At 34.8% G+C, this 16,061-nt stretch overlaps 1 protein-coding gene across 1 annotated transcript; it reads left to right on the top strand.

The window, feature by feature from the left end:
- Window positions 1-12,098: 12,098 nt before the first annotated feature.
- LOC132642838 (uncharacterized) lies at window positions 12,099-13,293 on the top strand. Its single transcript, XM_060359863.1, has 2 exons — window positions 12,099-12,621; window positions 12,899-13,293. Exons 1-2 carry the CDS (start codon window positions 12,262-12,264, stop codon window positions 12,944-12,946), a joined length of 408 nt encoding a protein of 135 aa, XP_060215846.1. The 5' UTR covers window positions 12,099-12,261; the 3' UTR covers window positions 12,947-13,293.
- Window positions 13,294-16,061: the final 2,768 nt, after the last annotated feature.

Raw genomic sequence — 16,061 nt, 5'->3', positions numbered from 1 at the left:
TTGTGATTCCTTAAGCACTTTTGTTGTTACTTTTTGTGTTTTTATGTTGTTTTGTAGGAAAAGATGCCCGGAGATCATAACGGAGCAAAACGGACCAAAATAGAGCAAAAATAGAACAAATCAACGTTTCTGGCACCACATGCTAATAGCATGTGGTGCAGCATCTGCTGCCAGAGAAAGTGGCACCATGTGCGAGTAGCACAAGGCGCAGCATGTGCAACATGCGAGCAGCATGTTGTGCAGCATGTGGTGACAGAGAAATTATCACCAGATGCTACGGTTTTGGCACAACATGCGATTAGCATGTTGAACATGCGAATAGCATGTTGTGCAAGAGGGTATTATGGTCCAGATTTTGTTCCCGTTTTTTGGAATAATATAAATACTCTTTTAGGGTTTGTAATACATATCTTAGATTGAGCTCGGAAGAGGAAATCTAGGTTGGGAAAGATTAATTAACAAGAATTTAGGTCATTAAACTCATCTAATAACTTGAGCTCGGAAGAGGATAGTTACTTGAGGTTAAATTGATTGTGCCTAATATCACACTCTAAGGCTTGGAAAAGCTTAGAGTGAAATTCATTGATTTGGTTGGAAGACTTTCAATGAGATTTTAGATATCATTATCTATCAACACAAACCCGCTCTTAGTTGTAAAATCGTAAAATACATTGGATCGTTACTTGAGTGTAATCTCCTATTATCCATGCTTGTGGCCATTGATCATTTTACTTGCTTTCTAGGTTAGTTTACATTTCCGCATTAGTTATAATTCTCTCAAAAAACCTAAATATCATTTATCGTTTGGCTTTAGTTTAGTTGGTGAAAGTTCCTTACTTTCTTAATCGCCTAGCATATTGTTCTCTGTGGGATCGACCTCGACTCATAGTTGGGTAAATATATTGCATACGACCGTGTACACTTTCTCTTTGAGGAGTGTATTTGGACGTTATCAAAAATGGCGCCGTTGCCGGGGAACAATTTGGCGTATTTAGGTTAGTTTGGGATCTTAAGCTTGCTTGCTTTGGTCCAAACTTGTGAATATTTGTGTTGTTGTTTCATTGTTTTATTTGATTCTTATATATATAAAAAAAAAAAAAAAAAAACAATGGCATCTTGGAATGAAAATGGGTTTAATGGTTGCAATCCATATTTTGATGACCCATGTCCATATTGTGAAGGACCCCACTTTTGGCAAGATTGTGAATATGCTCCCGGGAGAGAGATGTGTGCACCGTCTCAATCCTATGATGAGAGTATTTGTAATATATGTGGTGGCCAAGGTGGACATTGGGGTGATTGTCCCAATTATTTTGCTTCCCCTCCCCCAAGTTGTTCTAACGAAAATGCTAGTTGTGCTTTTGAGTTTGACAGGGACAACGCATGACAAATGAAGGACAAAGTGTCGGATATGAAGGCATCATGACAATGCTCCAAACATACTTAGATCGAGAAGCTAAAATGGAGGAAGAGCGAAAACTCGTCCAACAATCCATTTTAGAAAATGGAGAAGCTATGAAAAGAATGAATGATTCATTTGAGGATGCCAATTCCTCAATTGTCATGGAAATGTCGACTCCTCAAAATGAAATGGTTGAAGAAGAGATTTCAAGTTTACAAGATGAGCCCGAAAATTCTTGTGACCACAACGAAAGTTGTGAAATTGAAGAAGTGGTTCAACTTGAAGAAGAAGAAGAGCAAAATCTTGAAGAAGAAATCTCCAATTCTCAAAAAGAAGAAGTTGAGAAAATTTTGAAAAGCATAATGGGAAGGAACAAAAACTATGGGCAAGTCTTGACCAGATTGTGGGAAGAAGTTCAACATGGAGATGATGAAGCTATCCAAAAGGTATATCTCACCATGGATGGATTTTTACAAGAGTTGGACGACTCTCACAATGAAGAAAAACTTGACAAGATGGAAATTTTGAGCCAATATTGGCTAATGAATCAAGCTCAACAACTTGAAGCCTATGGAGATCACTGTGAAGGCATTTCACGGATGATGGAAGAATTTCTAAAAATACATGTTGAGCAAAGTCAAGAAATAGAGCTACTTGAAATTGATATCCGGAAATTGGAGGCCGAATTGAATGCAAAGATTGAAGCATGTAATGCTCAATATCAAAGGGCCATGGATTATAATTTTGAGTTGGTTTCCAATGAAGAAGAGGTCAAGATTGATTTTCATGAGCTAATGGTGAATTGCCAACCGACCAATCCAAAAATATTGCTAGATGCCGAGATTGAAGAAATGAAAAAAGTTCATGAAATGGTTTTTGAAGACTCTAGTTCATTTTTGGGTGAGGATGTCAAAAATGAAGCGAATTTAAAATTGAAGCGCATTGGACCACACTCTAACCATTTTTCAACATTGTGCTTGGTTGATGATATGGAAGTTGAACTAACCAAGCCTATAGAGGATTTTGGAGATGAAGAAGAAAGTGTTTTCATTTTGAAATTTGCTATGCCAAGAAGACAAAATGGCATGCCTCACTTACTGGCCAAGAAGTGCAAAATGCGATACCCGAAAGTTGGCCTCCTTGTTTTTCTACCACCGCCCCATGAGCGTCATCATGATCTTGATTCAAAGTTGGGGCGCAAATTCATATCTTCCAAATGGAAGGAAAAGTGGTAAAGGTAATTGTCGCGCCGCGACGTTAAATCAAGCGCTTGGTGGGAGGTAACCCATCGTTTTAAAAGTTTTAAATCGTTTTTGAAATTTTATTTTTTAGAATAGTTTAGTTTATGGTTTTTGACTAATCTGCAAAGTTTCAGAATTTTTGGAGTTATTTTGAGCATATCGGATATCCGGACAGCCCCCAAAACCAGTAAAAGCTGCGGAAAAATGTTTTCTGGTGTCATAACATGCGATTCGCATGTCATACCTACGAATCGCATGTCGCGTCACATGTGGTGACAGAGAGTAAAAAAAAAAAAAAATTGGCATCACATGCGAATCGCATGTAGGGTCGCATGTCATGCCAGTAAAAAAAAATATTATTATGTTTTGTTTAGATTATGTGCAGCGAGGACGCTGCAATGTTTACAGTTGGGGGTGGCACGTGGTAGCATATTATATTTTGAAACTTGCTCAAAATTTCTGAAAATTTTGTTCTTTTGACATGTTGTGGATTAGTCAGTCTTATTATTTTATTTTCTTTGAGGAAAAATGTGAAAACTCTTGGCTTGTTTAGTACTAATAGAGTTAGTCTCTTGCATGTGAAATTGAAATGCGAATACCCCTCCAAATTGTTTTGTGAAAGTTAAAAAAAAATAAGGTGCATAGGAAAGAATGATCTTTATGACAACTTTTTGGCTCATTTGGTGACTCTTTACCTACTAGTTGTGTTTACTTTGGATATGAGATATTACACTAGTTGATCCATCTAGACTAGTTCATATGCCATGTGTGGTGCGTGTTTGTTGAATAAATCTTGTGTTTACTTTTATCATCTAGAACTTGCCCGGTTAGTCGTTCAATGCTAATTTTGATTATGTTGGTTAGAGAGATGACCTTGGGCTATCTTTGTGATTTTTAAAAAAAGCCTCTTTAGCCTTTCTAGCCTACCATTGCATAAATAATATCACTAGTAACTGTTGACACCCAATTTTGTCCCGCCTCTCCTCCGAAATACCTATTTGTGCTTCTAATATTTTTGAGAAAATAAAATAAATATATATTATGTTTACTATAATTATTAGCCTCTTATCAATACCGTCATTGCATTATTCTATCAATTATTATTATTACTATTATCGCATTTATTATTATTATTATTATTATTACTATTATTTATTACTATTATTATAATTCACAATTTTTATCATTTCGGCATTTTACCAGCTCAGGCCCACGCATCGCATTTATCTTTGCATAATTAAATAATAGTGTTTATTTTACTGCGGATTTTTCGAAATATTATTGCACGGCTATTGCAACGCCATTTTTTATCTGAGCATTAAGGATTGCATATTTCATATTGAGCAATATTTTAACACAAGTTGTTTAAACAGGCCTTTTATTTAAATTTAGAAGCCAAACTATTTCGTGCACTCAGTCCGTATTTTTGATTTATCGGACTCCAAATCAAAGTCCAATTAACTCCTAAATATTTTTTGGGCTGGCCCATATTTTTTATCTCAATTTTTTAGACCAGTCCATGTTTTTAATTCCCTAGCCCATTCTCTTAATACCCGATCCAAAAAAATCAACCCAATCCATAAATGGACCGGGTCCGACCCGCACCACTTTCAAAATAAGGGAAACCTAAAAGGGTTTCCCTTTTTCATTTTTCGCTCGTCTTCTCCACTCCCTTCTCACCTCCTCGTCTCCGCCTCCCCTTCCCTCTTTCCTCTCATCTCCGCCTCCCCTTCCCTCTTTCCTCTCATCTCCGCCGCGGCTTGTTTCCCCTCATCACTTTTTCGCCGCCGCTCCTTTCCTTCATCCCTTCCCTTTCCCTTTACCCCCAAACCCTAAAAGCCGCCGCACACACCCCTAACACTCTCTCCTTCTCCTCTGACTTCGCCCATACCCCCACGTTATCTATGACACCCTCCACTACACCTCTGCCGCCCCATTTCTCTTTGTCGCCCACTCCACGCCACTGTCACCCCCACCTCGTTTTGTCCCCCACGCTCATCCCTCTCTTCTAGTAAAAAATGAAAACCCTAACGAATCTCTATAAAATCATCATTCTGTGGATTCTAAAGGAGAGGATTTTTCGGATCGTTAAGAACCCCCCAAGAACGAGATCTTTGATTCATAAAATTTCCCCAAAACACAATTTGTTTTTTTTTTTACCGCAGAAAACCCCCAAGAAATATTACTCATAGCCGTTTTGAAATCTGTGAAAAATAAGAGTTATTTCAATCTCTTTGGAATACCCGAAAATACAGTCTTTAATCGTTCAAATTCTCTTTTGATATCAATTTCAATTTCCTCGATATTACCTCAAAAAAAAAATACTAAATCCATTCTATTTTGTTCGTTCGAGTATAAGTACCGAGATTTCGGAGTTTGTGTTATTTCGAGTGTAGATCGAAGATTCGCACCCACTTCGCTGCACCCGAAGAAGGTAATTCTCCAATCCTTCTTTTTATTCTTCTTTTTTTTTGCATTCGTTGGTCACCTTGTGTTATTTCGGTTTATTATTCCGCGATTCAAGCATGTTAGTTCAGTTAAGTTGATTTAGTTTGACAGATAGCCTGTTTCTGTGTTGGTTCGCTTTGTGTGATTAATCCTGGTTTCTATGATAATTTAGTTTAGCTGGTTAAGCATGTGAGCAACTCTTCCTTGTTTAGTTGTTTTCAGTTTCGGCACGTGTTTATACACTAAGTTCGATATATTCTTATGTTAGTTGATTCAGTTTGTACAGTTAAGCCATGTTCCTAGAATGCCGCTTTTGGATAGTTGGTTTGGTCTCATATAGTGTCATTTAAATGCTTATGTGTTGGTTAATGATTGTGCTGTATAATTAGATTGATTCAGTTTGATTAGTGTTAAGGTTAAGTTTAAGGATGTACTGACTAATTAGTCTGTGTGTGTGTGTCGAATCTTAATTCACATATGTTTGAATACTAGTCAATGTTAGTCCAGTTCCTTTGATGTATAAACATGTCATTTCCTCATTATGGAGTAATATGATGTTAAAGTAATTAATATTTTAGATTGATTTATAGGCTACACATCTATTTAACTCGTTCAGCATGATCCTTTATTGATTAGCAGCAGTCCAATATGGCTATCCACTCAGATTAAGTTGGTGTTTAGATCTAGCAAAAGGGGCTCAACAGAGTTTCGAATTAGTTGTATGAAATCCTTATATATAAAATAAACCTGAAGTATTATTTAAAGATTCTAATATGATTATTCAAGCTTATGTTCCTTCAACTTGATGCAGAAGTACTGTGAATTGCTTTACATCGAGATAATATGCCTTAGTCCCTTAACGAAGCATTCTTTATTTATGCTGTCAATCTCAGTTAAGCATGGTCTAGGTGTTAATGTACTTGTTTAGCCAAAAGGGTCTTGGGTGTTATTTGGCTAAATTTGCTGATGTTAACTATTCATTGTATGTTAATCTTTGTTTTGATTAGTTATGATCTGTGTATTGAGTTGTTATAGTTGATTAGGCTAGTTGTAGTATGATATGATTCGAGCATAGTTAGCTTCTAGATGTTGTTGCTAATATGTGTCAACTTAGTCTTTATTCTGATCATTTGAGCATATAATCTAATCCTGCACTGTGTTAGATATGGCCTCTGGCAGGTTAAATATGATGAGTGGTTTTGTAAATAATCTAAAAGTACTAGATGGCCTGCCTGTTTCTCCCTCTTCTTTCAAAAAACCAAGTTGTAAAAATATTCATTAGGTTCTAAAGGGGTCTCTACATATCTAGAATATACCCAAATGGTATGAAACTGTTTAATGTGGCTGTTTAAGCATCGATTTAAATTATTAACAAAAGCTTGTATTAATGGTTCTATGTCAAGATAATATGCCTTTACTTGAGTCTTTTCTTGATTGATTAACCTGTATATGATATTATTGATGTTTCCATGCTAGGTTATAAGTTGAATTCTGATAGGTTTAGTATTGGTCTGAGTTTATTTGGATTCATATGTTCTTCAGCATGATAAAAAAATTGAATTTCAATGATGACAGCAGGTCTAAATAGAATCAACAAGGATCTGATTTTAACTTCAATTAGTTCATAAACATGTAGTGCCTCTAGTTTTTAAAGTTCTGAGCTTCCAATGCTTGCATGTTTACATCTTTGCCTGCACCTTGTTTCATCTGAATTCACTCTCAATGAGCATTTATTCATTTGCATATGGCATAACCTCATTTGCATCATGATTTGGGTGTAGCATGGTTAATATAGATATGTCTTCCTTTCTTGCTCTACTGAATATGTATCAGATGCTTTCCTATCTGTTTATACCCTCCATGTGATACCTCAACTCCACTGGCCTACTGAACCCTTTGCTAGCTGATTTAACTGCATAAATACTAGAACAATTATTGATGTTTAGCTGAAATATTCTGTCTACCTGAAGCATATCTTAGGAAATCCTATGTGCATCAGATCTACGCGAAATGCTGTGATGATTTTGGGTTGTTTTTGAATTCATATATGTTAGTATGTCTAGTACCTCCTTATGATTGTGTGTGTATGAGATACATAAGTATATACATATAATCTATGGAGTTTACTTTGGATTCGTACTTTTAACTGTTTAAGCCTTATTGATCGTATACTAATCTTTTTCCTCTCGTATCTTTTATGCATGACCGCCTCGTACGAGTCCGAGGGACTCGATTCCATCCGCCTTCGGCGTTGGGCTAAAGGCCCAACACAATTTCCCTCTTGTGTCATCCCACCTGCAGCAAAGTAAAAAAAAAAAAAAAAACAGATTCTGGGTCAGGCCCAGCTCCAACAGCAGCAGCCCAGCCCTCAGCAATATAAAAGGTTGCTGGGCTGAAACTTAACGGCAAACAGATCCAGCAATCCCAAAATGGACTGGATCCATTTGATATGATTCGCTTTTTTTTTTTACTTCATTTCATGCATTTGATTTGTATTATGCAACTAACTTTTTGATTTAGATGAACCTTAGCGAAATTTAGTGGGTTTAGCTCTAGTATAATGGGTAGTAACTTTAAGAGAGATATCAATATTAGTTCTATAAGTTTCATTCCCTTTTATGTTAAGATTATTTACAGTATTCATTATTTGGAATAATTGATTTGTAAAAATGGTATGGCTATATATTTTAAGTAAAAATGAATCATATTTTATCATAACGGTTTCAAAACGCCACTAATACGCAAACATAAATTCAAGCATATTTTATAAATAACTCTTCAAGTTTGGAGCCAATCACGTATATTTTCAGGTAAGCATAGTTAATGAGAAATAACAAAAGAATCAATTAATATGTATTTACAAGCCTGTTCTTATAGCATTATTATATTTTTTCTTTCAAAACCTTAACAACATTTGTGAATTTTATTTTGAAGAGTATTTAAAGTCTTTCTTTTATGCATTTTTATCCTATAAATTTATCTTCCTCGTGTTTAAAGTCTTAACCACATTTATAAATCTTATTTCGAAAGTATCTAAAATTTCCCTCTTTGTTAAATTATTATATTTTCTACAAGTTGGTTTAAATAGCATATTCATACTTTCTTTTAAAACCTCAGCAATATTTATGAGTTTCTTTTCTTAAAATTTAGCATTATCTTTAACCTTCATTAATTAACCTAAGTTTGGTCGGATAACCGTAAGTTAACGGATTCTGAAGGATGCCTAACCCCTTCCCTTTAGGATAATATAGAGCCCTTACCTAGAATCACGCTGGTTAAGCAGACTGTTAATTGAGGTTTAGTTTTAACTTTCCCTTAGTTAATATTTAGGTGTCCTAATTCACCGTTAAATTAATTAGGTGGCGACTCCTTAAAACAAAGCAATATAGGAATCTCCAATATGTTATACTCCGCTATAACCCGATTAAAATGGGGTATAACAGTAACCCCATTTGAGCCTACGGTCTTTTCTTTTGTTGCCACATTACAAGCCTTTACCCTTTTTGATGAAGAGTCTCTCTTTTGAACCTTTCCCTCCGTGAACATGAAATTGTGAATTTGAGGCCAAAAGCCTAAGTTGGGGGTGTTAGTGTTGGTTGAGAGTGGTGAAGGTTGGTGTTGTGGAAAAGTCAAAAGAAAGGAAGAAAATTTGAAAAATACAAAAAGGTTGCAAACTTTTTGTGCAAAAAAAAAAAAATTGAATAATTGGGGAAACTAGTATGCAAAGGAAGGAGTGATGTTTTGAAATGAAGAGGAAAGTGGACAAAAAGTATGTGTAGTGTTCAAGGAGGGCGTAGTCACTTGTATCCCAAATACTTATCCTACCATTCCCTAAGCCTACATTACAAGCTTAAAAAGTCCCTATGTGATCTCCAACTGAATGTTCTTGAGTTAGTGATGATTGAAAATAAGGGCAAGCTTATGGTGTGATATTTGTTAGCACTAGAATTTCTTTGTTGAGTGTGAGTGATTTTGTGTATTTGTCCCTTGTGTTGTTGTTGTGAATATAGTGATTTTGGGACTTTCTTTCTTGTGAGGGCATATGGATTACGATAGATTGGTGATGTTGAAAAATCCAAAGTTGAGTCAACTGAGCATATCTAGTAAGCTAGTGGTTTTGAGTCACTTATTGAGGCTTGAGTGTTGTTGCTTGATGGTTTTAAATCTCTATCGCATTCTTGAAATTGTATTTTGAAATGGGGGAGTTATTTGGTTGAAGCTTCACATGCTTGTAGCCTAATTGTTGGTACCAACCAAAGTCATGTTTTTGTGCTTAAAGTGGATCCTCATTGAGATTTTTGTTTTGATTTGCTTGAGGACAAGCAAAGACTTTAAGTTGGGGTGTTGATGAGTCGTGAAATTACGCGATATTCGATGCTAATTCCTTAAGTTTTTGTGATTCTTTAAGCACTTTTGTTGTTACTTTTTGTGTTTTTATGTTGTTTTGTAGGAAAAGATGCCCGGAGAGCAAAACGGACCAAAATAGAGTAAAAATAGAACAAATCAACGTTTCTGGCACCACATGCTAATAGCATGTGGTGCAGCATGTTGAACATGCTAGCAGCATGTGGTGCAGCATCTGCTGCCAGAGAAAGTGGCACCATGTGCGAGTAGCACATGGCGCAGCATGTGCAACATGCGAGCAGCATGTTGTGCAGCATGTGGTGACAGAGAAATTGTCACCAGATGCTACGGTTTTGGCACAACATGCGATTAGCATGTTGAACATGCGAATAGCATGTTGAACATGCGAATAGCATGTTGTGCAGCATGTTGTGCAAGAGGGTATTATGGTCCAGATTTTGTTCCCGTTTTTTGAAATAATATAAATACTCTTTTAGGGTTTGTAATACATATCTTTGGCAGTTTTTTACAAGTTTTGGAGAGTAGGTTTCTATACCACACTTGGGGGTTGAAGATTTGAAGATTTGGTTGAGATTTCTTAAACCTTTAATTCATTTCTTTAATTCCTTGTTTTGTATTGTATATCTAAGTGTGTAGTATTTATTTTCTTCACTTAAATCTTGTTTATGGAAATATTCTATGATTAAGGTGTTGAATGAAACTCTTGTTTTGCTTATGTATTGAATGATTCTTATTGCTATTGAAGTGGGTCTTTGCTGATTTAATTAATCTCGTTCTTGAATGTTTCCAAAGGGATTAGCTAACCCTAGGACTCACCTATTTACTTAGATTGAGCTCGGAAGAGGAAATCTAGGTTGGGAAAGATTAATTAACAAGAATTTGGGTCATTAAACTCATCTAATAACTTGAGCTCGGAAGAGGATAGTTACTTGAGGTTAAATTGATTGTGCCTAATATCACACTTTAAGGCTTGGAAAAGCTTAGAGTGAAATTCATTGATTTGGTTAGAAGACTTTCAATGAGATTTTAGATATCATTATCTATCAACACAAACCCGCTCTTAGTTGTAAAATCGTAAAATACATTGGATCGTTACTTGAGTGTAATCTCCTATTATCCATGCTTGTGGCCATTGATCATTTTACTTGCTTTCTAGGTTAGTTTACATTTCCGCATTAGTTATAATTCTCTCAAAAAACCTAAATATCATTTATCGTTTGGCTTTAGTTTAGTTGGTAAAAGTTTCTTACTTTGTTAATCGCCTAGCATATTGTTCTCTGTGGGATCGACCCCGACTCATAGTTGGGTAAATATATTGCATACGACCGTGTACACTTTCTCTTTGAGGAGTGTATTTAGACGTTATCATGAAGTCGTCGTTAGCGTCAGCTTACTGCTTTCAGACTCCAGTGAATCTTTTCTACTATAAGGATCTTCTAAGCACTCAAAACCTGACTCTTAGATGGTATGGAGTTAAAAAAAGTAGTGTGTTTACAGATCCTTGAACCAAATGTCATACATATTGTTCTCTATCAAGAACGGTTTGCAGAATTGGAGTAACTTCTTTTTGGAGAAGTTACGGGCAGTTCAATAACATGGGTAGTTATTGCCAAGTAATAGAGATTAGTGGGATTATGGTCCAAAACTTACGGACCACAATTTATCCAATTCTATTATTTCAGTTACAATATGAGAAAAATTACACTATTAATATAGTTCAACTTGTGAGATCAGAGTAGGTCAGTTATTACTTTTATCTTGTTATTAGTTTGTTGATTTTCGCAAGTTTCTTGTAATTACTTTTTAAGTGGCCTGTGTAAATAGTTTTTGAATTTAAGTTCTTTGAACATTAATTTATAATCTAATAAAAATGGTAACTAATATGTAATCACGTGATAAAATTCATTGATATGCAATACAAAATTTACTCTTTAGTGTATATAACTTAAATCTATATTCCTTTATATTGACTGTGCATATTACTTTTAGACCCATAAGTGATATTGATATCTATTCTCACTTTAAATTGTCACTACTATGACCAAATTTTTTGATTTGGTGTAAACACTAAATGTTAGTACGTATTTATCGATGGTTCGATGGTTGAGATATCCCTCCACTCTTAACTATAAACCTCGAGTTAGAGTCTTAGAACGGAGAATCTCTTGGTGTGTAGTGCTTTATCCCTTAGTATGTCTATCCGTGTAAATTAGATTAATCGGGTCAATAAATTTTCGATACCAAATACCTAAAAAAAAATTATGATAGAATGTGGCTTCTGTCAGATTCTTCAACTACCAAAAGGATCTAAAATAATTCGGCTAAGTCAACAGTTTCATGAATGCTCAACTGCTCCAGACCTTCTAAATCTAGATAGGCGGCTTAAAATATGTATTTTTTAAAACTTTTCTCTTATACTAAAAATAGTTTTTCTATTATATTTGTTCATTTTAACAAATCAAGAGAGATGTATTATTTTCTTCCAATATTACTCTTATCATTAAGTACTAGTAGTCAAACTTAGATTTTCAAATCATAATTAATAAGACTAAGTTAGTAAAACAAACTCCTAATAAATAATTTCGTAAGGGAGTACTGTTAAGTCAATGAGTGACAAGCAAAAAAGAACTGAGGGAGTTACAAATTAAAATATTGAATCCTTCATAACTTGTAAATATAGATAGGCTGACTTGAATAATGTAACAAAATTTTGTACCCCCACAGTCTAATTAGTTCCAATCTTCAAAAGAAAAAGTATACTACAACAACGTTCAAAATCTTGGTCTTGTCTCATCTATACAATCAATGCTTCCATTTCCCAAGCTATGTTTCATTCTTTTTCTTGGCTTCTTTTTTCTTCCAATTTTGGTCCCTGCTTTGATTGTCATCTCAATGACTTTAATCTTACTATTTCCAGCATGGTCAGTGTGCATGTTTGGTTTAATATTGCCAGAGATTACGTATAAATGTCCCAAAAAGATCACTCATTCAATTGAAGGAAGTGAGGAGAGCCAAATTAGTTTGGAATTGGACCCTTCTGAATTTCCTTTTGATCTTAGTGAATCAGAAGAAGATGAATCTGGGACGGATGAAACATACATAGTTTGTATTGATCAAGAATCGAGTCGTATGACAACATTTCCTAAGATTCGTGGACAAAAATCGGTATGTCAATTCTGTTTTATACTTCTCATTATACTTTTAATGACATGCTCGTGTAGATATAAAAATGTCATACTTAGTACTTTTAGTATGTGCCAAAAGTCTGCCTTTCTTTTTAAATTTCGTGATCAATCAGATACTATCATATAAAATGAAACAGATGGAGTAGATCTAACTTATAGAATCACAGATGCACCTGATCTAGAATAGATATCAATTTGTGTTTTTCTAATACAAGAATGATTGTTAATACGTGTGATTTGATTTCTCTGTTGTGCAGTTTGATGCATTGATGTCATTTTGGAGAAGGCAAGTTGAAGAAAAGTAGCACAAATGTCAAAAGACCACTGTGGTTTCTTTTCTGTTTTGCTTGTGTTAAGTGTCTAAAAACAATAAACTGCAAAAAAGTTTGCAGTAATAATAACGAAACCATGTTATTTCTTCCAAAAGCGTACACAAGGGAGTGTTTTTAAACTGTTTTAATCTATCATGCCATGGTGCCAAGAAATATGAGCTGATTATTTAGGAGGTCACTCAACTAATAAAATTGTGCAAAAAATCGCTTTTCTTGTTTTGAAACACAAAAGTCACTCTATTTTTGTCATTTCAAGTACAAAGTCACTCGCTACACTCACATAACATTTCCGACCACTTAGCTGATGTGGCAATTTTTTACCGTTGATAAAATCAGCCATCTCACTTTAATAAGAAAAAAAAAGAACCACCCAATTGACTAAATACATTTATTACTCATATTATACCATAACAATGCAAAAAAACAATATACTTGGTGCAAAGATTCAATTTCACAAAATATGTCATCTGATCGATTCTAACACCAGTGACAGATCAAGTCTTGGTTCAGCACTCTTGACACTTTTTCAATAGAGAATGGACGACGTCTAAATTCTGGATCCGCCACTGGTTACTGGTAGAAGTAGAATAGGCAAATTCAATGAATCACTAAATCAATCGGACCTTATGAGCTGATGAGAAATGTTTGGCTGCAGATATCATAGTTTCCTCCGGACTAGATTTTGAATCTTTCACAACTTTGCTTTCATTTTTAATGAAAAAGCATGAAAGAAATGACCTTAAGGGAGAAGACTTAATACTATAACTCATTTGTGCTATTTGCTTCCACAAAAAGAAATTGTTGAGAATGAAGATTACAAGTCAATATGGATAAAAAATACAAAAGTGGTTTTGATTTTCTTGAGGTATTTTACATATGATGAAACCCCTTTATATAACATGTTTATTCTCGGTGAAAAAGACTGTAGAGAGAAATTAAAACAACATTGCCTCTTTCCTCGGGCAATGGAAATTAGAAAATTAAAGTACCATAGATATTTTATGTTATGTGTCGGCCAAGAAAAACAAGGGGCCCAGAAAGTAACTTTTGATAATTTCTTATTTTGAAATAATGATTCTTTAAATTGACTGGAGGTCTATAAACGTGTCACTAGAAATCTTTTTTGACTTTTCTTTATATCCGCGTGTCTGATTAATATAATTGAAGAATGTAACCTGAATTAGAGCTATGTGCGTATTAGGGCTGCATATCGGTCGGTTCGGTTCGGGTTTCAAAATTATCGGTTTAACTTATTGGTTATCGGTTTGTAAATATATTAAACCGTTAAAGAACCGTTAAAATATCAGTTAATCGGTTATCGGTTAATCGGTTTTTGTATGTTATCAGTTCGGTTATCGGTTTAACCGTTAAGATTTCACACAACAAAAAAATGGCTTGACCACAATATGAACGGTGACTGGTTAAAATTGAGGTAATTGGCAGGTTTATCCCGCTTAATCATGATTTATAATTGACAATGGGTTTCAACCCACAAAAAGATCAAGAAATGGATGTAGTTCCATATATGACTTTTCTTCATTTGAAAACTAATACTGTTAAAAGAAGGTTATTTTGCCACCATCTTTCAAAAGGTTATATTAAAATCACTCCTAACCCATAAACAGAACATAAACAAGCAACAGTTGAGTTTAAATCTTAACATACATCATATGCAAACACAACCTGAGACTTCTATATATACAGAACATAAACAAGGCAGCAGAGCATCTTAAGTGTATAACTAACAAAACACAATACTATGTTTCAGCCTTAATACTATCAAGAAGGCAGGTTGTTAATCATCTTTACATTTCTCTATCATTCTACGGTCTGCATCTTTACAGGGGTTAGTAAACTACCTATGAACGCCAACCCTACTGACAGGACCATAATTAAGCTATAGATTAGAACTTAGAAAATAACCCATAGAACAGCTTCTAGTGGGCACTGGGCAGCAGCGACAAAGGCAAAACAGTGCACAACAACTTAGTTAAAGGGTAGAAGTGTAATTAATTAAATTGTTATCGGGTTATCGGGTAACCCGTTAACAAAAATGGTCAACCCGCGACCCGACCCAATAAGCCAATAACTCAAAAACACCACCCGGAACCCGAACCGGTAATCCATTAACCCGAACCATTAACCCAATAACCCAATAATCGGTTCGGGTTATTGGTTTAACCGTTAACATGCACAGCCCTAGTGCGTATGGTTGTTTTCAGCTTATAAGCTAAAAAAAATAAGTTGGGTAGTCTAACTTATTTTTTTTGGCTTATAAGCTAGCTGTTTTCAGTTTATAAGTTGTTTTAGATAAGCTAAGTCAAATGGCCCAATTATTTTTTTAGCTTATTTTAAGTACAAAATGACTTTAAGTTGGCCAGTCAAACACACAAAAAAACTGAAAACTGCTTATAAGCAACTTATAAACAACTTATAAGCCAATCCAAACGGGCTCTTATTGAGTAATCTAGAGTCAAGTCAGACAAAAATGTTTGTTCTGATTAACAATTGTTACTGATAATGTGTCAGTATCAAGATTAACAAACACAATCAATAGTCAATACTAGGAATATTCCATATTTTCCCTTCATGAAATGGGTGCAGAGTATTAGTAAAAAGTTTATATTGTGTGTTAGCCAAGAAAAGGAAAGGACCCGGAAATTAACTCTCGCTATTTTCTTATTTTAAACTAGTGAATCTTTTGATTGTTTGAACCCTTGCTTTGAATTTTCCATGTTGTTAGACTAATATATATTTGACTGAAAGTTGACAGAAAGTCTGTTGTTAGTGTATATCAATAGTGACGTTCCGTCACAGCTTCATAAAATCTCAATGTTCATCAGTGAGATCTTGTTCGATCATTAGAGATCATTTAATTACGTTTTTACGCTGGCGTTTAACGTTTTATTGGAGTTCATGGGAATATTAAAATTTAGGAAGTATGGTACCCAAATATAGTTGCATCAATAGAATTAGGAGGCAAATTAAATTGTGATGCTAATTAGATTATGACAAGTTTGGTGGACCTATTATTATCTTGTTCGGTGTCATTCCTTCGATTATTCAAGGTTCATTTTCTCTCTTTTAT

This window comes from Lycium barbarum, chromosome 5 (assembly GCF_019175385.1).
Source record: "Lycium barbarum isolate Lr01 chromosome 5, ASM1917538v2, whole genome shotgun sequence".
In the NCBI taxonomy this organism is placed as follows: domain Eukaryota; kingdom Viridiplantae; phylum Streptophyta; class Magnoliopsida; order Solanales; family Solanaceae; genus Lycium; species Lycium barbarum.
Note: the sequence above shows the minus strand (reverse complement) of the source record. Positions and strands in the feature narration are given on the sequence as shown.

What these genes read in the sequence shown, in the direction of transcription:
- LOC132642838 (XM_060359863.1), top strand. Translation starts at nt 12,262, where the DNA reads ATGCTTCCATTTCCCAAGCTATGTTTCATTCTTTTTCTTGGCTTCTTT. An exon ending in AGATTCGTGGACAAAAATCG is followed by an intron (nt 12,622 to 12,898) that starts GTATGTCAATTC and finishes TCTGTTGTGCAG; the next exon opens with TTTGATGCATTGATGTCATT.